This window comes from Schistocerca gregaria, chromosome 4 (assembly GCF_023897955.1).
Source record: "Schistocerca gregaria isolate iqSchGreg1 chromosome 4, iqSchGreg1.2, whole genome shotgun sequence".
Lineage (NCBI taxonomy): Eukaryota > Metazoa > Arthropoda > Insecta > Orthoptera > Acrididae > Schistocerca > Schistocerca gregaria.
The window spans coordinates 730,730,769-730,755,704 of NC_064923.1; the positions used below are offsets into that span (position 1 = coordinate 730,730,769).

At 41.1% G+C, this 24,936-nt stretch overlaps 1 protein-coding gene across 1 annotated transcript in view; it reads right to left on the reverse strand.

Moving 5' to 3' along the window:
* The window catches only part of LOC126266661 (uncharacterized), a 272,935-nt gene that overhangs the window by 57,019 nt on the left and 190,980 nt on the right, over window positions 1–24,936 (reverse strand). The window contains exon 9 of the mRNA XM_049971077.1: window positions 834–868. Coding sequence (XP_049827034.1) covers window positions 834–868 — 35 coding nt within the window. The remainder of the gene's footprint in view (window positions 1–833; window positions 869–24,936) is intronic.

The following is a 24,936-nucleotide window of genomic DNA, read 5'->3' on the forward strand; positions in this document are numbered from 1 at the left end:
ACCTTCTTTTACTTCTCCTGTAAAATCATTAAAATGGAGTTATGTTCCTCTCATACTCACACAGTAAGATGATATTCACATGGACAGAGTCATCAACAGGACCTTGAAGAATTTAATCATGATTTTTGCATAAAAAGTATAAGTAAAAACTTAGACATTGAAATAAAATTCACAGAAAACTTTTAAGCAAAATCAAATAGCTGAATATTATTATTATTTCTTTCCTTTCTCAGATGTTATGCCTGGTTAAAAATGGAAAGTGACGTGGACCCTGATCAAGCGTGACTTCCTTTTAACTGTACGGTATATGTTACATTGCACTTAGGAACTCTTGGGTAATTGAACATGTATCAATAGTTACAGATTTCTGTAGTTGTATATATACATCCTGTATAAAGTTGACATTATACCAATTATAATAATTATTGTTACTGTTATTATTATTACTACTACACTTTCAGGGCTTGCCATTAATCTGAAACTTTATTCATCTGCTAGAATTCTGATACTCCTCTTTCCTTTAATATCAAACATTTTGAATGTTACTGCTACCATTTCTGGGTGACTACGATTTAAAATTAGTTTTTGAACAAAGAAAGTGAGGATAAATTTATGAAAAAAGAGAAGAAGTTCTGGAGCCAAATATATTACTTAGTTAGTGCCCTACAATTCTAAAGGCCATCTGTGACAACTTCCCATATCAGGATCAGTAACATGGAAAAGTTAGAATAAAAAACCTATCCATTAAACAAGTATCTGCTCTTTGTATAAAAGGACTTCCATGTCAGCACTTTCTGTGTATATAAATTTGAAGTCTGTGAGTTATGGCATACCTTACTCCACGAAGTACTTGCAGTAATGAGTCAGACTGAAACACAAAAGTTATGAGTTTAGTTTATTTGCCACCAGGCTGTCTCACACGATATCAGATATATCAGTTAAATACAAGCAAATAAAATAGTTTTGCATGTTGCAATTAGAGCTATACATAGGCTATAGACGTACATATAATAAGTCATGGCTGCAAAATACTAATGCAAATGGAAAAACTGGTAGAAGCCGACCTCGGGGAAGATCAGTTTGGATTCCGTAGAAATATTGGACCATGTGAGGCAATGCTGACCCTATGACTTATAAACAGATTAAGTAAAGGCAAACCTATGTTTCTAGCATTTGTAGACTTAGAGAAAGCTTTTGACAATGTTGATTGGAATACTCTTTTTCAAATTCTGAAGGTGGCAGGGGTAAAATACAGGGAGCGAAAGGCTATTTACAATTTGTACCGAAACCAGATGGCAGTTATAAGAGTCAAGGGACATGAAAGGGAAGCAGTGGTTGGGATGGGAGTGAGACACGGTTGTAACCTATCCCCGATGTTATTCAATCTGTATATTGAGCAAGCTATAAAGGAAACAAAAGAAAAATTCAGAGTAGGTATTAAAATCCATGGAGAAGAAATAAAAACTTTAAGGTTTGCCGATGACATTGTAATTCTGTCAGAGACAGCAAAGGACTTGGAAGAGCAGTTGAAGGGAATGGACAGTGTCCTGAAAGGAGCATATTAGATGAACATCAACAAAAGCAAAACAAGGATAATGGAATAAAGTCAAGTTAACTCTGGTGATGCTGAGGGAATTAGATTAGGGAATGAGCCACTTAAAGTAATAAAGAAGTTTTGCTATTTGGGGAGCAAAATAACTGATGATGGTCGAAGTAGAGAGAATATAAAATGTAGACTGGCAATGGCAAGGAAAGCGTTTCTGAAGAAGAGAAATTTGTTAACATCGAGTATAGATTTAGGTATCAGGAAGTCGTTTCTGAGAGTACATGTATGGAGTGTAGCCATGTATGGAAGTGAAACATGGACGATAAATAATTCGGACAAGAACAGAATAGAAGCTTTCGAAATGTGGTGCTACAGAAGAATGCTGAAGATTAGATGGGTAGATCACATAACTAATGAGGAGGTATTGAATAGAATTGGGGAGAAGAGGAGTTTGTGGCACAACTTGACTAGAAGAAGGGATCGGTTGGTAGGACATGTTCTGAGGCATCAAGGGATCACCAATTTGGTATTGGAGGGCAGTGTGGAGGGAGACCAAAAGATGAATACACTAAGCAGATTCAGAAGGATGTAGGCTGCAGTATGTACTAGGAGATGAAGCAGCTTTCACAGGATAGAGTAGCATGGAGAGCTGCATCAAACCAGTCTCAGGACTGAAGACCACAACAACAATTCATGCATACACACAAATACACAGAAACAAAAACACATACAGAAATACAAGTACACATACACATAGATGTTAATATACCTATATGGTTTACCTTAATTGGTGTTTGCTCCTTGTGTTGCACATTTTATATTAATTACTTTCATGTAATATATAGTATTCAGAAAAATTTGGATATCAGCAATGACAGTATTTAAATATGCAAAAAGCACGCATCACACATATAGATGGTACACATGGCAATATAACTGTGAGTAATAAGATTGTGCTCTGACACTACGTCTTTGTTTTAGATGTGGTAGAAGTGGTTCACAAAATTACTCTCTAGTATCCTTGACAATGTTTTCTTGTAGAATCTTAGAACATATTCTGAGCTCAAAGATGATGGATACCTTGAGCAGAATGACCTCTTCTGTGCCAATCAACATGGATTCCAAAATATCAGTCATGAGAAACCCAGCTCATACTTTTCTCTTGTGACAAACTGAAAGCTTTGGACAAGGCAGTCAGGTAGTCACAGAATTTCTTGATTTCTGAAAAGCATTAGATTCAGTGCCATACCTACACTCATTGTCGAACGTAAAATCCTGTGGGATTTGTGACTGTACTGAGGACTTTTTGGCATGAAGGATATAGCATGTTGTCTTTGATGGGAAGTCATTGTGAGAGTAACTTTGGTTGTAATCCAGGGAAGTGTGTTGGATTCTTGCTGCTCATGGTGTATAATATTAACAGTAATCTGAGACTTTTTACTGATGACAGTTATCTATAATGAAGTATTATCGGAAAGGAGCTGCATAAACATAAAGTCAGATGTTGATAAGATTAGTGTTGCAAAGATTGGCAACTTGCTTTAACTGTTCATAAATGTAAAATTGTGCACTTCACGAAACATAAAAAAAATGTAGTACTCTATGACTATAATATCAACAAGTCACTCTTGCAATCGGCTAACTCATATAACTACCTGGGTGTAGGGATATGAAATGGAATTATCACATAGGCTTACTCATGGGCAAAGCAGTTGATATGACTTCAGTTTATTGGTAGAGTATGGGGAAGTGTAAGTAGTCTACAAAGGAAATTGCTTATAAATTACTCGAGCAACCCATTGTAGAATATTTGTCAAGTCTTTGGGAACCATACCAAATAGGACTAACAGGGGATGCTGAATGTATACAGGAAAGGGCAACATGAATGTTTACATGTTTGTTTGACCCGTGGAAGAATTTGACAGAAATACTGAAGAAATTTAACAGACTAACTCTTAAAGATAGACATAAAATATCCTGTAAAAGTCTAATAACAAAGTTTCAAGAACTGGTTTTAAATGATGACTCTAGGAATATACTAAAGCCCCTTACATATGGCTCACATAGGGATATTGAGGACAAGATTAGAATAATTATTGCATGCACAAAGGCATTCAAACAATCATTTTTCCTGCACTCTATAGATGAATGTAATGGGAAGAAAACCTAATAACTGGTACAATGGGGCATACCATCTGCCATGCACCTTATACTGGTCTACAGAGTACAGATTTAGATGCTGTGGTAGATCCCCATAAGCATATTGAGAGGACACAAGATTTTTCACAGTTTTATTAGTAAGAACTTCAGCAACTAACCATTTTATTAATAGGAAAATCCTGTACTACCTTTATGTATGATACAGGGTGTCCCAAATAAGCTCAGTCTGCCTGAAGTACCATTTAATCATCTCTAGTCAAACTGGTTGTGTAATGGCAATACTGTCCTAAAATTTGGCTGCACTACATTTGATTGGAAAGTTGAGTGCAGCTGTGTGTTCATGCAGCAGCTGTTGTGAGAAGCTTGTATTGTGGACTGTTACAGAAATGATGCTGTTAGCATTACAACAATGAACTGATATTGTGGAGTGAGGACACCTGAAACTTCAGACAGAATTTGCATGGGCATTACAAGAAGTATCTGCTATTAGGTAAGGAGACTATCACAGCAGGTTGCTCATTTTGTACATTGTGTTATCATGTACTAAAAGACATGAAATGAAAAGCCTATCCTGTGAGTGTGGTGCAAGAGCTGAAACTTGAGGATCAGGAAAAGATAGTTCATTATTTTAATTTGCTCTTAATATCAATTGCTAATGGTTACTTGAGCCCCTTGCTTTACTTGATGGTAGATGAGACCTGGTTTCATTTGTCAGGTTATGTAAACTTCAAGAATTGCAGATACTGGTCGCAGGACAATCCACATATTCTGAATGAAAAACTCTCCACTCAGAGAAGATAGGTGTTTGGTATGTGTTATCCGGTATTCACATTAATTTCCCCATATCTTTCAATTACAACTTATACAGTGCCACATATATCTAGAGATCTTTGAATCCTTCAATGCGCAATTAACAGATGCAGTAGGGAAGCTGTATGCAGTTTTCCTGCAAGATGGAACAACCACTCAGACATTCAACCAAATTATGGCCCACATCACCAATGTGCTCCCTGAAGACAGATGTATCAGTAGAGGCCTCTGGCCCACAAGGTCCCCAGAGTTAATACAGTGTGTATTTTATTTATGGAGCACACTAAGATGCAAAGTACATGCTGGCAATACTTCCACAAAAAACTATCTTAAACAGACCATTACTAGAGAAATTTACAACATCACAACTGCAGAATTACATGTATGTTACTGGTAATGTCATCACATGATGTCAGTGATGTCCAGATGCCCTTGACCACCAGTTACAGCATTTGATTTGATTTGATTTTTTATTGGTCCAGTTTTATCATATTGCACACTGATATTGCACATAGCATTAGCAATTAAAATTAGGTACCTACTACAATTAATTTTGTTATGTATTCAGACATTCTCTGACAGAATAGAAACAGTGCTTTATTAGAAATGCCTTTCGTTTAGCTTTAAATATTGGATGAGCAGTACTTTTTATTTCCTCTGGTATCTTATTCTGTAGTATTACACCAATGTTAATTATGCTCCTCTGATAGGCAGTTGTTCTGTGATATTTTTGACGTATATTTGATTCCCTTCTGGTACTATAGTTGTGTACACTTTTGTTCTGTAGCAGTTTGCCTGTTTTCAGGAGGTAGTCCCTAGTGGACAAGATAGTTTCATAAATGAATAAACTTAGAACATTTACAACACCAAGCTCAGTAAAATGGGATTTACAGAACTCCATATTTTTAAGGCCACAAATTATTCTTAAAACTCTTTTTTGCATTCTAATAACCTTTACACTGTGAGTCGATCGGATCAGTGAGTGGAACTGTGCACAGTATGCCTGCAGTTTGTTATAAACAGGAAACTACAGGTTTTTTGCTGTTGTTATTATCTATTCTTTTTTAGTTAGTTCATTGTTATTTGAATTTCAGGCATGAGCTATATCAGTATTTTGTGACATATCTTGAAGAACGAGATTACATACTTATGTATTTAGATAAAGTTGAGTAGGAAGGTCATTTAGAGGGCTAGTATTATAATATAATAGGAATAATTGGGGTAAAGAGTAAACCAGTACATGGGGAGATATTCATTATATTCACATTAAGTGATTATGCATTTCAGCAACCACTGTACATTACTTAGGTTTAAATGTTTCCATAATCTTAGGTGTGGTGTCACCACCAGACACCACACTTGCTAGGTGGTAGCCTTTAAATCAGCCGTGGTTCGGTAGTATACGTCGGACCCACGTGTCACCACTTTCAGTGATTGCAAACCGAGCGCCGCCACATGGCAGGTCTAGAGACACTTCCTAGCACTAGCCCCAGTTGTACAGCCGACTTTGCTAGCGATGGTTCACTGACAAATTACGCTCTCATTTGCTGAGACGATAGTTAGCATAGCCTTCAGCTACGTTATTTGCTACGATTTAGCAAGGCGCCAGTATCCGTACTATTGATATTGTGAATCATGTACCATAAAGAGCGACGTTCTCCATTAATGGATTAAAGTTAAGTATTCCACCAGCTACATCCGTTTTCTCAATTCTAATTCCCTTGTCATGTTCCAGACCTCACGCCAGCCTGCGAGTTAACACAATTACTGTTTTTTAATGATTGGCTGTGAAGTAGCAGTTAGTTACACGAAGTGTGATAACCTTCACTAATGCTTAATGTGACAATAGGGTAAGACACTAAAGTGTATTATTTCCAAATTATATTTGCTGTGTTTATAGTTTTCATTTTGATGTAACTATCTATTAGTGTCATTGCAAATTTCGGAGACAAGCACATCAGTAAGTTAGCTTACCATGCATATTTTCATTCGTTGCTTTCTTACGGAATCATCTTTTGGGGCAATTCATCACTAAGAAAGAAGGTATTTATTGCACAAAAACGTGTTATCAGAATAATGTCTGGGGCTCATCCAAGATCGTCTTGTAGAATTAGGGATATTGCCAGTAGCTTCACAATATATATACAGCCTAATGAAATTTGTTGTTAGTAACCCAGATCACTTCAGAATTAATAGCACAGTCCACAACTACAATACTAGGAGACAGGGTGACCTTCACTACCGTTCATTGAATTTGACATTGGCACAAAAGGGGGTGAATTATACTGCCACAAAGATTTTTGGTCAATTGCCAAACAATATCAAAAGTCTGACAGACAACCAATCGGCATTCAAAAGTAAGTTAAGGGAATTCCTGAATGACAACTCCTTCTACTCCATAGATGAATTTTTAGACATAGACCAAAGAAATACATCTACATGACTACTCTGCAATTCACATTTAAGTGCTTGGCAGAGGGTTCATCGAACCACAATCATACTATCTCTCTACTATTCCACTCCCGAACAGCGAGCGGGAAAAACGAACACCTAAACCTTTCTGTTCGAGCTCTGATTTCTCTTATTTTATTTTGATGATCATTCCTACCTATGTAGGTTGGGCTCAACAAAATATTTTCGCATTCGGAAGAGAAAGTTGGTGACTGAAATTTCGTAAAAAGGTCTCGCCGCGACGAAAAACGTCTATGCTGTAATGACTTCCATCCCAACTCGTGTATCATATCTGCCACACTCTCTCCCCTATAACGCGATAATACAAAACGAGCTGCCCTTCTTTGCACCCTCTCGATGTCCTCCGTCAATCCCACCTGGTAAGGATCCCACACCGCGCAGCAATATTCTAACAGAGGACGAACGAGTGTAGTGTAAGCTGTCTCTTTAGTGGACTTGTTGCACCTTCTAAGTGTCCTGCCAATGAAACGCAACCTTTGGCTCGCCTTCCCGACAATATTATCTATGTGGTCCTTCCAACTGAAGTTGTTTGTAATTTTAACACCCAGGTACTTAGTTGAATTGACAGCCTTGAGAATTGTACTATTTATCGAGTAATCGAATTCCAACGGATTTCGTTTGGAACTCATGTGGATCATCTCACACTTTTCGTTATTTAGCGTCAACTGCCACCTGACACACCATACAGCAATCTTTTCTAAATCGCTTTGCAGCTGATACTGGTCTTCGGATGACCTTACTAGACGGTAAATTACAGCATCATCTGCGAACAACCTAAGAGAACTGCTCAGATTGTCACCCAGGTCATTTATATAGATCAGGAACAGTAGAGGTCCCAGGACGCTTCCCTGGGGAACACCTGATATCACTTCAGTTTTACTCGATGATTTGCCGTCTATTACTACGAACTGCGACCTTCCTGACAGGAAATCACGAATCCAGTCGCACAATTGAGACGATACCCCATAGCTCCGCAGCTTGATTAGAAGTCGCTTGTGAGGAACGGTGTCAAAAGCTTTCCGGAAATCTAGAAATACGGAATCAACTTGAGATCCCCTGTCGATAGCGGCCATTACTTCGTGCGAATACAGTAAGCATTAACAATTGTACCGTATATAAGACTAACAATGATTATTTGGGATAAATGAATCTTGTGTACTTTGACACGTTCCACATCATTACGAAAGAATCGTGTTCATGATCCATGGAACAAGTAATATAACTAACTAACTAACTAACTAACTAACTAACTCTACCTGGAAGGACAGTGTAATTCAGTAGAAGCTTGCAGGTGATGACAGTAAGTATTTTGGGGAAAATTTAAATTGATATCTAAAGGAGAACCTAATGGAAAATGGAGGTGGTGTATTTGTGGCAGTAGGCAAGAAACTCTAATCCACCAAGTTGGAAACTAAAGCTGCATTTGAGATTGTTTGAGCAAGATTTAGTATCATGGATGGGCAGAAAATGGTTATTTGAACCTTCTATTGCCCATTCAGTTACATCTCCTGATGTAACTGAAAACTTTAGAAAGAACCTGAGTTTGCTTGTATGTAAGTACTCCAATTACATTGTAATCATCAATGGAGGCTTTAATCATTAAACAGTCACTTGAGACAGTTACAGTTCTCTTAATAGGGGGCACAATAAGGCATCCTGTGAAACATTACTAAATGCCTTCTCTAGAAACTACCTAGAACAGACAGTTCAGAACCACACTGATGATGGAAGTATATTGGATCTAATGGCAGCAAATAAACCCAATGTCTTCCAAGATGTCCACTGGTATCAGTGACCACAGTGCAACAAAGAATATCACATTTTTTACTGATGATACCACTATTTTGCTTGAAAGTCGAACTAACAATAACCTAGAAAATGAATAAGATGCTGTACTTGATGACATCCTACACTGGTTTAAGTGCCATGGACTAACATAAATATTGAAAAATCTCAATTTATAAAATTTCACACATCCCAGCAAGAAAAATTAGTATGCCACTTAACCTAAATATACTATGCTGTGAATCATCTAAGTTCTTGGGCATTCTGATTGATGGCAGGTTGAACTGGTCTGTGCATATACTAGACCTATATAGAAGGCTCAGTGTGGCAACTTATGCTCTGCGTGTAATCGAACCCATTGGTGACGTGGATGCTATCAAAGCTGCCTAGTTTTGTTATTTTTATTCTATCATGTCATATGGCATAATATTTTGGGGTGACCAGCCTTTAGCCAAAAAAATATTTACTGCAGAACAAAGCTGTGAGAATCTTTAGTGGTGTTCATCCAAGATATTCTTGCAGAAATCTGTTCCAAACATTGTCACCTCTCAACACATATTTTCTTTAATGAGCCTCGTTTCTAATAACCAATCTCTTTTTAAAACAAATGGTGAATGTCATGATCATGATACTAGGTCTAAATATGATTTACATAGGGATCTGAAAATTTAAGTCTCATGCAAAAAAGTTTTCATTATTCTGCTACAAAAATTTTTATCTTTCTTCCTTCAAATATTGAAGTTTACAGTAATGTCTTAGCTACTTTTAAACATGAATTAAGGGAATACCTAAAGGGAAATTACTTCTACTCTCTTGATGAATACCTACAGATAAAGCAATGATTGCTTTTTTTCATCATTTTATGGTGCATTTTTGTCATTTTACGTTCATGTATTATGTCATGTATTTTATCTGTGTTCTGTAATCATGATTAATTCCACATCCTTGTGATTTATCACAATATGGATTAATGGCAGAGGGAAACATTCCACTGGGAAAAATATGTCTAAAAACAAAGATGATGTGACTTACAACTTACCAAACGAAAGCGCTGGCAGGTTGATAGATACACAAACAAACACAAACATACACACAAAATTCAAGCTTTCGCAACCAACGGTTGCTTCATCAGGAAAGAGGGAAGGAGAGGGAAAGACGAAAGGATGTGGGTTTTAAGGTAGAGGGTAAGGAGTCATTCCAATTCCAGGAGTAGAAAGACTTACCTCAGGGGGAAAAAGGGACAGGTATACACTCGGACACAAACAGATATCCATCCGCACATACACAGACACAAGCAGACATTTGTAAAGTCAAAGAGTTTGGGCAGAGATGTCAGTCGAGGTGTAAGTACATAGGCAAATATGTTGTTGAAAGACAGGTGAGGTATGAACGGCAGCAACTTGAAATTAGCGGAGGTTGAGGCCTGGCGGATAACGAGAAGAGAGGATATACTGAAGGGCAAGTTCCCATCTCCGGAGTTCTAACTGGTTGGTGTTAGTGGGAAGTATCCAGATAACCTGGATGGTGTAACACTGTGCCAAGATGTGCTGGCCGTGCACCAAGGCATGTTTAGCCACAGGGTGATCCTCATTACCAACAAACACTGTCTGCCTGTGTCCACTCAGGCGAATGGACAGTTTGTTGCTGGTCATTCCCACATAGAAAGCATCACAGTGTAGGCAGGTCAGTTGGTGAATCACGTGGGTCTTTTCACACGTGGCTCTGCCTTTGATCGTGTACACCTTCCGGGTTACAGGACTGGAGTAGGTGGTGGTGGGAGGGTGCATGGGACAGGTTTTACACCGGCGGAGGTTACAACAGTAGGAGCCAGAGGGTAGGGAAGGTGGTTTGGGGATTTAATAGGAATGAACCAAGAGGTTATGAAGGTTAGGTAGACAGTGGAAAGACACTCTATGCTCAATTCTTGGAAAAAAAGCACAGGTCACACCTGTCCACAAGAAGGCTAGCAGAAGTGATAAACAAAACTACTGTCCAATGTCTCTGACAATGATTTGTTGTAGAATCTTAAAGTGTATTTTGAGGCAAAACATAATGAAGTATCTTAACAAGATGACCTCCTCCATGTCATCCAATATGGATTACAAAAACATCAATCATGTGAAAGCCAACTTATATTTTTCTCTAATGGCATACTGAAAACTTTGGATTGAGGTAGTCAGGTAGCTGCACTATTTCTTGATGTCTCGAAAGCATCTGATTCAGTACCATATCTACCTATGCTAATTGTCAAAAGTATGATCCCATGGAGTATCAAGTGAAATTTGTGACTGGGTTGAGGACTTTTTGGTAGGGAGGATACAGCATGTTATCTTGGATGGACATTCATCATCAGATGTAGAAGAAATTTCAGATGTGCCCAGGAAAATCTGTTGGGACAATTGCTGTTCAAGTTGTGGTGTTGATAGGTCACATGAACCAATCTTTGGAATATTAACTGCTCTGACGAGCCACCATGTTTAATTCAGTCTGCCTTTGTACTTCACGCAGTGTTCATGTGTATCAGTCTTTATGGTAAAATATATTTTATATACAAAACTTGGGAATTGTTTATTACATACATTATGGTTGATATCCAGAATCCCACGTTGATGACCCCGGACAAAAAAGTTATACGTTTTCCGTGACGTCCGCACTGGTCATATAGATCAACAGGTTTCAGATCCGACACCATGGCTACATCACCAAGCATTCTTTATGAAGATTTGGAGGCCCATCTCTTACAATCAGTCCAACACAACCTTCCACCATTGGTTATTTTGCAGCTAACACACAATGATCTACGATCTTTGACAAGGATAACCTCTACTTTAGCAACCTCACAACTACCGAGTGTTACACAGTTACCTCAAACAATGGACACAGGCTTTGTTTCACTGGATTACACACAACAACAAGTGAAAAGTGAAGTGGATGTTCTACTAAATAGTGTGACAATCGATCACTTGTACGAAGTTCCAAGGGACTGAAATACGCACATGTGCTTTGATCCTCTATGCGCCACGACGTCACTTACGGTAGTGCTGTGTGCAACACTGCAACATGCACACGCAGTCAACTATTACCAAGCTACGACAGCCTCACCTTCCTCACAAATCAGTAACAGACATTTTTATGTATCCATTTCGCCACAACAAACCACAGGATCAGCGGCCAGTTTCACGAACATGTAGGTACGAGTGCACCCAACATAGCCTCTTCACCCACCAATGTTGTACTATGACAGTGCGACCACCAACAGGTTTCACCAGTGTTTTATGGTCCTACCACAAAGGGTGCATGGCTAGTGTGCATGGAAAACTCTCGTTGCCACTTTCAGCTCAAGGCCACTGTCCATCCCCCCCCTCCCCCCCCTCCTGCCCCCCCCCCCCCCCAGGGGGCCATGGTTCTGACCATACAACTGCTCACTCCTTCTGCAGTACCGTCTGCACTGCCACACCAGCCTTCCACATCATTTCTGAGTTGGACAATGTCAGTGCTATTCCTGCAATTTCAGGTCCAGTTTACGGGCCCTAATTATGCACCTCTTGCCTATTTGCTCCCACGGTACCAACCGTGCCTGCCATGTCATGTTTTCAGACATCTTCAGAGACATTACAACCAGCCATTGTTCCGAACATGTGTGCTAGTAATATTTCTGATCTGGTGATGCTGGATCCCAGCATGGCCACAGGCCTTCCAAGACAAGACGAAGCAACTTCTGTTTCCACCTCCAGGGCACCTACCCAAGCTACCTCCCCTATACGAGGACAATCCAGTTTCATGGTTCAGACTGGTGGAACACCTCTTTGAGCTGTATCAAGTGATGGATGACAGCTCCAAATTCCTATTTTTTGGTCACATGCCTTCACAACCACTTGGATTTAATTCCTGATCTCCTACTTTCACCTCCACCATCACCGAAGTATGAGTTCACCAAGAAAATAATATTGCATGGACTTGCCTGCTCACCACAGGAACTGAATTGATAATCAAGATTCTGTATGAGGAGCACTTGGGGAACTGCACTACATCACAACTTTGGGGCTGCCTCAGGTTACTCATAAGTGAGCACATGATGCCAGACGTCACCCTGTGGACGGTATGGTCGGCCAAGTTACCTACCGACCTACAGATACACTTACTGCCACACTCTTTCAAGTCTATCAGTTCTTGCCTATGCATTGCAGATCAGCTGTAGGCACTCCTGCATCAGAAACGCCCAGCTCATCCCCCATCGCTGTGTGGCACTACACCTCCTGTTTACTGGCCATCTGCAGGCAGGGGCAGGGCCCATTTCATTTCCATGCCTTCTACAGTGCCAGGCAGTACTCATTCACTCTCACCTCTTTCCGAGCACTCAAGACTCACCCACGCTCCATACGTCCCGGTTTACATCCCAGAACAGATCAATGAGGATAAGCCTCCCCTGCTATCACAGTCACCAGCACCGCCACATCCGGCTCATCCCTACTGTTGGTACCACAAGATTTTTGGGGCTGAGGCCAAGAAGTGCAGGTTACCTTGCCATTGCCCAAATGTCGACACAGGATCTATGTGACGCTGAGTCCTGCGGGGAACTTCACAGGTATCCCCTAAAATTGCTCTCTGTCCACTCGTCCCCTTGGCCGAGTGGTCATTTATATGTGACAGACATTTCATTACAGTTTGTCTACCTAATTGACACTGGTGCTGACATGTCTATCATACCTCGATCGTTGGCTCCTACCAGCTTTTCACCGACGAACTCTCTCCTATGAGCAGTCAACACATCAACGTTACAAACTGTCGGTTCTGTGAAAGTGGTGGTGCACCTATGCCCTTCTCTGCGTTTCCCGTGGACCTTCTACATCGCCAACGTTGACAAACCTATCCTCGGTATGGATTTTTTTGTCCCATTACAAGTTCTCCCGTAACATAGTCCAGTGTTCAGTGTTACACCAACCGTCTAACACTCAGATACCGTGATCCGGCACCCATACTCCTCGTTCCATTTCTGCCGCAACATCGGATTTAGTTTGCAAGTGTTCCACCCTCACAGGCAAGATTGTGACCTGTATCACTAACCTACTTTCAGAATGCAACTCAGCGGTGCCCTTCCACCAGGAGAACAACGAGCTGAAACAAAGCATTGCTCACACTTACAACGAGCTTGCTGTGGCCTGCACCTCGATGTTGAAACTGCAATCTGCAGTACCTTCACTGGATCGAACTTCATCACCAAGCACCATTTTGAACACTCATCAGGTTATTTCAAAAACATTCATTGCATGTGACAATTCATGTTCAGTGACCTCCACACTGCGCGAGTGCCCACTATACACAGTGCCTCGTGTTTCAAACAGTGTCTCTAATAACAGTTGCTCGCACAGCACAACCACACCCACTATGCGGGCAGCTGCCCTGCTTAATACTAAACATTCCCCCTCTCAAGCGCACCAGCCGAGCAACTCAGCTGCCATTGCTGTCCCTCGCTCGACGCTAGCGCCTCTCTCACCAGCGCCAGTTACCCAAGGCCAAGTTAACAACAGACAGCCACTGCGCACCCCAGTCCACTCCATGCTGCACATGCAACTGACCTCTACAAACAAGTGCATGCCACGCTCGCGTAATAGGTATGTGACTTTCATGCTGCCTTTTCCCATTCATACTAATGGCTACGCCTCATCACGCCCCACTCGTCCCAAAACTCCACATCAGAATGTTACTCAGCCTCACGTGCTGTTCTCAGTCTCTTCCATCACTGATGGAATGATACTCAAGATAATTACCACTGCTGGCCCTCCTATTAGACACAAGGTTAGACGCCTCAACCCTATTAAGTTGTGCACGGCCCAGCAGCAAATTAACGAACTTCTGGAGGCAGGCATTCTACAGCCATTGGACACCAACTGATCTTCACCAATTCACAACGTCACAAAATATGGCAGTTCTTTTTGAATGTGTGGTGATTACAGATGTTTAAATTCTCGCACTGTCATGGGCAATTACTCCATGCCAAACATAAACAATTTCACTCATATGTTAACGGGCGCCACAATCTTCAGTGTGATTGACTTGATTGACTGTAAACATGCTTATCACCAGATTCCAGTAGCGCTGGAAGACATTCCAGTATAACTTCATGTCATTTGGTTTAAAGAAAGTGGCACAAACGTCATTTCATTGACTCATTCTTACGATGATTCGAGTTCTGCTTCGCATACCTGGATGACATACTCATTTTCAGCAAATCAGCTGAAGACCACAAAGACCATTTATCCGAGGTCCTCCAGAGTTTGCCATCCAATAGTGTCAAGGTCAACAAAGAAAAATTCCAATTACGTCAGCCTTCTGTGACATTTCCGGGTTACACTGTCTCCACAGACGGAATACAGCCTCCCAAATTCCACGTGCAGGCTATCACATCATTGCCACTCCCAGCTATTTACAAAGAATTCAGACGTTTCCTAGCTACTATAAATTACTACGGCCGTCATCTACATTCTGCTGCCGCCGTGCAGGCCCCGCTGACGGACTCACTCTCTGACAAACAAACTTCGGGCATTGAACCAGTCTGTTGGACTGAACCCATGCTATAGGCTTTCAGGGCTCTTTAAAACAGCTTTGCTCATGCAGACATACTTGCCCATCCTGATCTGTTTGCCAGTTTGTTCATCTCTAAGGACACCAGCGACATTGCGGTCGGGGCAGTATTACAACAGAGCAAAGACGACAAATTTATCCACTTCATTTCTTCTCCAAAACACTATCTACAGCACAGAAGAAATATTCCGGTTTTGATAAAGAGCTTCTGGTGATGTACGAGGCCATCAAACATTTTTGCACTGACATCAAGGGCCATCCTTTCTTCATTCTTACTGATCACAATCTGCTGCCAGACACCTTCTGAAACACGCCAGAGGATCCTCTCCCCAAAAGGTTCTGCCACTTATACCTGGTCTCTTAATTTCCTATGACTGTACGCTACATCAGAGGCACAGAGAACATCCTCACTGATTTCCTCTCACGGATCAATGCCGTTTCAAGTATCGTCAATTTATCTGACCTTGCCGCTCTACAGGCTTCAGACAAGGACACTCAGGTTGTGCTCACAGACCCGCAGTCTTTGCTCATGTTTACCAAGGCTAAGTTTCCTGGGATTCTGAACAAAGTGTGGTGTGACTCTTCTACGGGCGTTCTGCGGCCTTTTCTCCCACCCATGCTGCACCGACAGTTTTTCGACATCTTGCATAATCTCGCCCAGCCTGGCATCCATGCCACCACTCACCTCATCAACATGTGTTTTGTGTGGAAAGATGTGAAACGGGAATGTCAAACATGGGCGCACAGCTGTATTTCCTGTCAACGAAACAAAATAGGACGTCACACCTCTCCACCACTCGGCAAGTTTGACATCCCTAAGGGATGTTTCCGTCATGTACATATTGACCTTATCAGTCCCCTACCTCCATGAGAGGGCCAGAGGTATTTCCTGTCCACAACAGACTGAATGTCTCATTGGGTAGAAGCCGTTCCCTTACCCAACATCACAGCAGAAACTGTTGCCAAAGGATTTGTTTCTTCTTGGATAACTAGGTTCAGCTGTCTGCCCACCATGACAACTAACCAGGGTCGACAGTTTGAATCTGCACTTTTTATGATTCTCTGCAGTCTTTGCAGTATTAAAAAGATCCATACAACAGCCTATCACCCGCAAAGCAATGGTGTGGTGGAATGATGGCTCCGTACCCTTAAAACTGCACTCAGGTGCCATGACTGTCTCTGGTCTGAGTCACTTTCTTGGGTGTTGCTGGGCCTACATTCTACATTTAAACCAGATTTACGTGGGACAATTTCAGAATTCGTTTATGGCAAAAACCCGGTTTTACCTGGGGAACTAATTCTCCCCCAAGATTCCCCCTCATTCCCAGACTTTATCAGAAGGATGTGTGTACACTTCAGAAACACCTGGCTACACCCACCTGTCAGTCATTCTCAACCTGACACTTACGTACTGACTGAACTCAGCTCTTGTTCACATGTCATGCTCAGGGACGACTCTGTCAGACAACCCTTACATCCCCCTTACTTCGGCCCCTTCGAAGTACTCCAGAGGGGCGAGACGACATTCGACATTATGATAAAAGATTGCCTGCAAAGCATTTCTCTACACAGGCTCAAGCCTGCCTGCCTTCATAGACACACCTCTGCCATCCCAATCAGACTGCCTGAGCACATGTTCTTTTGACAAACCCGCTAACCTATGGTTGAGTTTTCTCCATCCAACGATTCGCTACCACAGTTCACGGGTTCCTCAGATATGTCATCATCATCCCCATTCACAGGTTTTGAAAACATTTCAGGTACTAGAGAGGCAGATGCTCCATCCTTTGTTTTGCGTTGCGACATACCACCTAACTGCATTGACAACGTGTCAATTATAGTGTTGTACTGCTCACCGACAGCACAGACCTGACCCTCACCGAGGAACTCAACGTCAAGATAGTGCACAGCTTGTCCCTTCCACAAGAGTATGACCCATCATGTGTTCGAGCTTTCATTTCTTCGGACGACTCAGTCTGCATTCGGGGAAGGCACGCTCACATACGCCTCCTCTCCCATACTGCTCTTCTCAAGTTAGCTGATGCATCATCCCTCACCACTGGTTTTCGAATTACGAGCTGGACCAGCAGCCGCCCTCTGCACCTTTGCATGCAGACCCGATTGAGATGGAGCTTCCGGTCGTGCGCCTGTTGCCTCGCACCACTCACGCTGACACTGACACTCACACGACCCCTCCCCCTCAGGTCTCATAAGCCATACTCTGTACTGCGGATTGGGTGGGGGGTCGTCAATAGGTCTCACCGACCACACAAATTACAATCTTTGGAATATTAACTGCTCTGACAAGGCACCATGTTTAATTGAGTCTGCATTTGTACTTCATGCAGTGTTCATGTGTATCAGCCTTCATATTAATAAAATAGAAAGAAACTTCCACATGGGAAAAATATATTAAAAACAAAGATTCCAAGACTTACCAAGCGGGAAAGTGCCGGTAGATAGGCATAATGAATAAAACACACAAACACACACACAGAATTTCGAGCTTTTGCAACCGGCGGCTGCTTCGTCAGGAAAGAGGGAAGGAAAAGGAAAGATGAAAGGATGTGGGTTTTAAGGGAGAGGGTAAGGAGTCATTCCAATCCCGGGAGTGGAAAGACTTACCTTAAGGGGAAAAATGGATAGGTATATACTCGCACACACAGACACACACACACACACACACACACACACACACACACACACATATCCATGTGTACACATATCCATCCATACATACCAATGTATGTATGGATGGATATATGTGTGTGTGTGTGTGTGTGTGTGTGTGTGTGTGTGTGTGTGTGTGTGTGTGTGTGTGCGCGCGCGCGCGAGTATATACCTGTCCTTTTTTTCCCCTAAGGTAAGTCTTTCCGCTCCCGGGATTGGAATGACTCCTTACCCTCTACTTTAAAACCCACATCCTTTCGTCTTTCCCTCTTTCCTGAAGAAGCAACCGTTGGTTGCGAAAGCTCGAAATTTTGTGTGTGTGTTTGTGTGTTTTATTCATTGTGCCTACGTACCGGTGCTTTTCTGCTTGGTAAGTCTCATAGCCTTCATGTTAAAATATACAAAACTTGGAAACTATGTATTATGTATATTATGATCTGTATCCGGTGCCCCATAAAGTTGTATATTAATTACCATGCATACAATATAATAGTAAAATCAGCTTTTTGCAGATGATTCAGTTATTTACAAATATTCAGTCAGAACGTGATAGGATTTCAAGGAGTTGCAAAGATTGGCAACTTGCTTTTAATGTTCAGTAAGGTAAAATTGTGCACTTCACAAGATGAAAAAAGGTAGTACCCTATGACTATAATATCAATGAGTCACTCTTGGGATTGGACAACTCATAAAAATACCTGGGTTTAATACTTTGAAGGGATACGAGATGAAATGATCACATAGGGTCACCCACAGGCAAAGCAGGTGATGTGACTTGAATTTATACTGGGGAAGAGCAATGAGTCTACAAAGGACATTGCTTACAAATCACTGGTATAACCCATTGTAAAATATTGCTCAAGTGTGTAAGAGCTGTACCAAATCGGACTAACAGTGCATACTGAATGTATACAGTGAAGGGCAACATGAATGTTCACATTTTTGTTTGACCCATTGGAGAGTTTGACAAGATTACTGAAGAATCTGAACTGAGAAACACTTGAACATAGATGTCCTGAGAAAGTCTACTATCAAAGTTTCGAGAACTGACTAAATGATGACTGTATGAATATACTATAGTCCCCTACATATGGCTCACATAGGGATAAGGAGGACAAGATTTGAATAACTACAGCATGCACAAAGGCATTCAAACAATCATTCTTCCTGCACTCCATACTTGAATGTAATGGGAAGAAATACTAAAAATTGGTACAATGGGACTTTCCTTCTACCAAGCACTTAATGATGGTTTGCAGAGTATAGATGCAGATGTAGATGAAGAACATTTTAATGATTTCTTGGTTGCACAAGCTTTTTGGGTCACTTCAGTGTTACGTTACTGACTCAAACAATCTCCTTATAACAGTTCTACAGAGTGTAGTATGTGACTGGTTAGATGAGACTCAATCTGCCTATAAACTGTAGATTATCCAACACCAAAGTGCTGTTAAAGTATTTGAACTGTTAACTGTGTGGACCAGTTATTTAAATTAGTCCACAATCATTTTTCAGCCATATTCAATGGGGCACAACTACTAATGGCAAACTGGCACAGGTAAATACAGCAATGCTTTCCCAGTGATCAGTGGAAATTGCACAAGGGACTCTTATTTCATAGGAGAAGTAATGCAGAGACTGTGTAGTATGTAATACGTAGTATTATTAACTTGATACTGTAATGGGACATATTTCTCTAGCATTACTTTTCGTCAACAGTAATTGTCAAAATCAGTATTAATTTTCAAATTTTGAACAGGTCAACACTATCTCAGTTGCTTTCCTGAAAACTTTCATATTATTTTATACACAGTGTGATATATTTCAAGCTAAAATTTCTGAAAAGGAATTACTTCATAAAATATTTTAGTTTCAATGTTATAATTGGTAAGTACTAGTTCTGAATGTACAGTTAAATTTTTTTAGAAACATTTGAAATTACAAATTATTTTCACCATTCAAATTTCTGTTATTAATTATGCAATCCTGTAATGTTCACTATGTGGTAGGTGGAAGGTAGGAGACGAGATACTGGCAGAAGTAAAGCTGTGAGGACCGGGCATGAGTCGTGCTTCAGTAGCTCAGATGGTTGAGCACTTGCCCACGAAAGGCAAAGGTCACGAGTTCGAGTCTCCGTCGGGCACACAGTTTTAATATTCCAGGAAGTTTCATATCAGCGCACACTCCGCTGCAGAGTGAAAATCTCATTCTTGATAGTTTATTGTAATATTCGCCCCTCTCAAATCCTCATAAAACACTTTGCTTATTAATTACTTGGACTGGGCATTGTTTAATGTGGACAAGAGGTAGAAAAAGGTAGGAGGGTGGGAGATTACAATACATATGACTTTCTGACCAAAAATGTATCATGCATATGAATAAGTATTATCACTTTATAGATATGAGTCACCAGATAAAGAAATTATCAAAATCTTGTGAGACTTGCCAAAAAGTTGAAATGCAAACTACTGTAGTACACACAATGCTCTATCCCACTATTTTGAGCATGCTATGCAAAGTATTTGCAGTGGAACTGCTACGGTCCACTTGCTAGAGTCCAGGAAGGATGGGATTCATCTTTGTTGTGTTAGAATGCTAATCTAAGTTGTTTCAACAGCATCCACCAAAAAAAGCAATGTCCATCGGTGTGATAATAAAATTAAGAGGTTGTTATTTTGCTAAACTTAAGGACCTATTATTGAACAAATGTAATACAGTTCATTGCCAAATGGTTCAAGCAAGTTCTACCATGGGTTAACATAAATTGTATTTTAATCTCTACATACCATCCACAATGCAATCGTGCTGTATGGGTGGATGAGCTAGGCAGGTTATGCTGAACCGAGTGTGTGAGCAGATGTACAAGGTAGACAGAGCAGATGTACAAGGTAAACAGATTTAGTAGTAGAATTTGAGGTCACAAAATTCTTCCTTGTGGAATCAGTAGGAAAACATGAAGAAGGAGAACAAATACTGAGGTGGGTTGAATGTTTGGAGGAAAAAACTAGCAACCAACCATCATCATACAATAATATTAATGAATTGCTAATAAGGGAGGCAGAGGAAAGGAAGAAGATATTGTAGAGAAATACATGATTACAATAAAAGATAGGAGATTTGATTCTGGTTACAAATAATATGAAAAGCATTAAAGTAAGAGGTAGCATAAGCAATTTATACACACTGTATTAGGAATCATTTCTGGTAATTGAAATGCCACACCTGAATGCAATAGTATTAACTGACCCAGAGACAGGGAAAGATAAAGGTATGTATAACATTAAAGATTCAAGATCAGTCTTGACTGGATGAAATAATAATAAGCAATGGATCGGTAAGCTTTCAGATCACGGATAGCCTGGGCTTCAGCTGTTGTGATGTTGGGAGTAGGATTAAGGTTTTTCAAGAAAGATTGAGAGGCAAGGCTGGTAGTGAGAAATTCCTGGAAGGTTTGGTGAGGGTGATTTTGAAGAAGAGGAGGTGGGTCCTACTGTGATGGAGGACGGAACTGTTCCAGGCAGGGTTCAATTTGGATAGTGTCTAGGGGAGTTGGATCATTAGACGTGGGATCAAGATTATTTTTCTTTGTGGCAAAGTGATATTTCCAGCATAGACTACTGGTGTAGGACAGTAAATCATTGACAGGGGCAGTTTGGTTGAATCTGGGAGTGGGGCTGAAGGTGAGGCCTTTAGATAGGACAGAGGTTTCGGATTGGGAGATAGGTTTGGAGGAAATGTTAACTACTGAATTGGGGTGTTGTGGTTCCAGATTGTGTTGACTAGAATTTTGAGGTGTTGGAGGGAGTGGAGCTGGAAGTGGGAGACTGAGTAGATGGGAAGACTGGGTCTGTGTGCAATGAGAGGAGGTTGAGGTTTGTTGGAAAGGTTGTGGAGGGTGAGTGAGTTGTCTCTGCACTTCTGCCCCAACTGACATCTCTGCCCAAACTCTTTGCCTTTAAATATGTCTGCTTGTGTCTGTATATGTGTGGATGGACGTGTGTGTGTGTGTGTGTGTGTGTGTGTGTGTGTGTGTGTGTGTGTGTGTGTACCTGTCCTTTTTACCCCCGAGGTAAGTCTTTCCACTCCCAGGATTGGAATAACTCCTTACCCTCTCCCTTAAAACCCACATCCTTTCATCTTTGCCTCTCCTTCCCTCTTTCCTGATGAAGCAACTGTTGGTTACGAAAGCTTGAAATTTTGTGTGTGTGTTTTTGTTTTTTTTGTTTTTAGTTTTTTTTTTTATCGTGCCTATCTACCAGCGCTTTCCTGTTTGGTAAGTCATGGAATCTTTGTTTTTCATATATTTTTCCCATGTGGAATGTTTCTTTCTATTTTATTTATATCATTAATTTGAACCCAACAATTACGTTTGTTATTGTCACTGTTGCATTTCGAAATCTTTTCTGTCATCTTACTTTCTCTTTTTGTTTGTACAAGTAGTATTCATCTTCCCTTTTTTCCATAATCTACCATACATTTTATCCTGCCTAAATATACACAATAATACGTGATTTACTTCCATACCATAACCTAAAAATTTTTAACGCTTTCAACATTAACGCTGCTATAAAATCCACTGTTCCCAGTTTATGAACATTTCGTGTAAACTCGTGAATACTATTTCACAGCCTCAGTTCCTTTCACCCATTAAACGACCATTTCAGATATTTCCAACAACTTTCGTTTTATTTCCATTCCTGTTTTTTTCCCACATAACCGATCGTTTTTTTAGCAGCTTCCCACATGTTTAAACGTTATTATTTCTTCGTCAGACAATTGTTAGTCTCATTTTCATAATCTGCCAGTACATAACCAGTCCTTTGAATACCTTTACACACAGTATTTTCGAAATTTTCCTGAATTTCTCTACACTTTAATGTGTTTTGGAGGTAGCACAACTACCTAACCTTTGTACCCATCGTTGTTCACCAACCTAAGTTCAGCACAGGATCAACATAGCTCATCTCAAACCAACACTTTTTTTACTTTTTTCCCACCTTTATCTCTCCCTATATATTTTTATTTTTTTTTTTTATTTTCACTTTAGCCTCATGTTACCCTTTCCACCTTCTAATACCATGTCACCCTCAAGACATCCCTACAACGACCCCATTAAATTTTATTTGCATTCCCTCCACAAACATGCCTTCACCCTAGCCAGATTACGCTCCCATATTTTATTTACTCAGGCTTGTCTGACATTTGGCATTACCCCCAAAGGCCTCACACTTAAAGTTCCCATCTCTGGCTGTAATCCTTCTTTCCATCAGTCCCTATACCAGTTCCAAACTGCACAATCCATAGCCCTAACCAGCCTAATCCTTCACCTACACATCGACTCAGCCAATGAACACACCCGTCAACTCCTATCCCTAATCGAAGTCCTCAATCTTTCCTCTCCCACATCCACACCAGCTGTTCTGAGCATCCTCCTACTAGCCAACCGCAAATTAGAACAGCATGCCACCCTCCACCTCAAAAAACTATCCGATCTCCTGGTTTCCCACCTCTGGAAAAGCAACTCACTCACCCTCCACAACCTTTCCAACAAACCTCAACCTCCTCTCATTGCAAACACACCCAGTCTCTCCCATCTATTCAATCTCGCACTTCCAGCTACATTGCCTCCAACACCTCAAAATTCTAGTCAACACAATCTGGAACCACAACACCCCAATTCAGTAGTTAACATTTCCTCCAAACCCCTCTCCCAACCCGAAACCTCTGTCCTATCCAAAGGCCTCACCTTCAGCCACACTCCCAGATTCAACCAAACTGCCCTTGTCAAAGATTTACTGTCCTACACTCGTAGTCTCTGCTGGAAATATCACTTTGCCATGAAGAAAAATAATCCTGATCCCACTCCCAATGATCCAACTCCCCAAGACACTATCCAAATTGAACCATGCCTGGAACAGTTCCGTCCTCCATCACAGTGGGACCCACCTCCTCTTCCACAAAATCACCCTCTTCAAACCTTCCAGGAGTTTCTCACTTGCAGCCTTGCCTCTCAATCTTTCTTGAAAAACCTTAATCCTACTCCCAACATCACCACAGTCGAAGCCCAGGCTATCCGTGATCTGAAAGCTGACCGATCCATCATCATTCTTCCGGCTGACAAGGGTTCCATGACTGTGGTACTTGATCATCAGGAGTATGTGGCTGAGGGACAGTGTCACCTTTCAGACAACTCTACATACAAAGTTTGCCAAGGTAATCCCATTCCTGATGTCCAGGCGGAGCTTCAAGGAATCCTCAGATCCTTAGGCCCCCTACAAAACCTTTCATCTGACTCCATCAAGCTCTTGACCCCACCGACAACTCCCACTCCTACTTTCTACCTACTTCCTAAAATTCACAAACCCAAACATCCCGGCCGCCCCATTGTAGCTGGTTACCAAGCCCCCACAGAACGTATCTCTGCCTACGTAGATCAACACCTTCAACCCATTACATGCAGTCTCCCATCCTTCATCAAAGACACCAACCACTTTCTCAAACGCCTGCAATCCTTACCCAATCTATTACCCTCGGAAACCATCCTTGTAACCATTGATGCCACTTCCCTATGCACAAATATCCTGTACGTCCGGTGCCTCGCTGCAGTGGAGTACTTCCTTTCACGCCGATTGCCTGCCACCCTACCTAAAACCTCTTTCCTCATCACCTTAGCCAGCTTCATCCTGACACAACTTCTTCACTTTTGAAGGCCAGACTTACCAACAATTAAAGATAACAGCCATGGGTACCAGGATGGCCCCCTCGTATGTCAACCTATTTATGGGTTGCTTAGAGGAAGCCTTCTTGGTTACCCAGGCCTGCCAACCCAAAGTTTGGTACAGATTTATTGATGACATCTTCATGATCTCGACTCACAGTGAAGAAGAACTCTAGAATTTCCTCTCCAACCT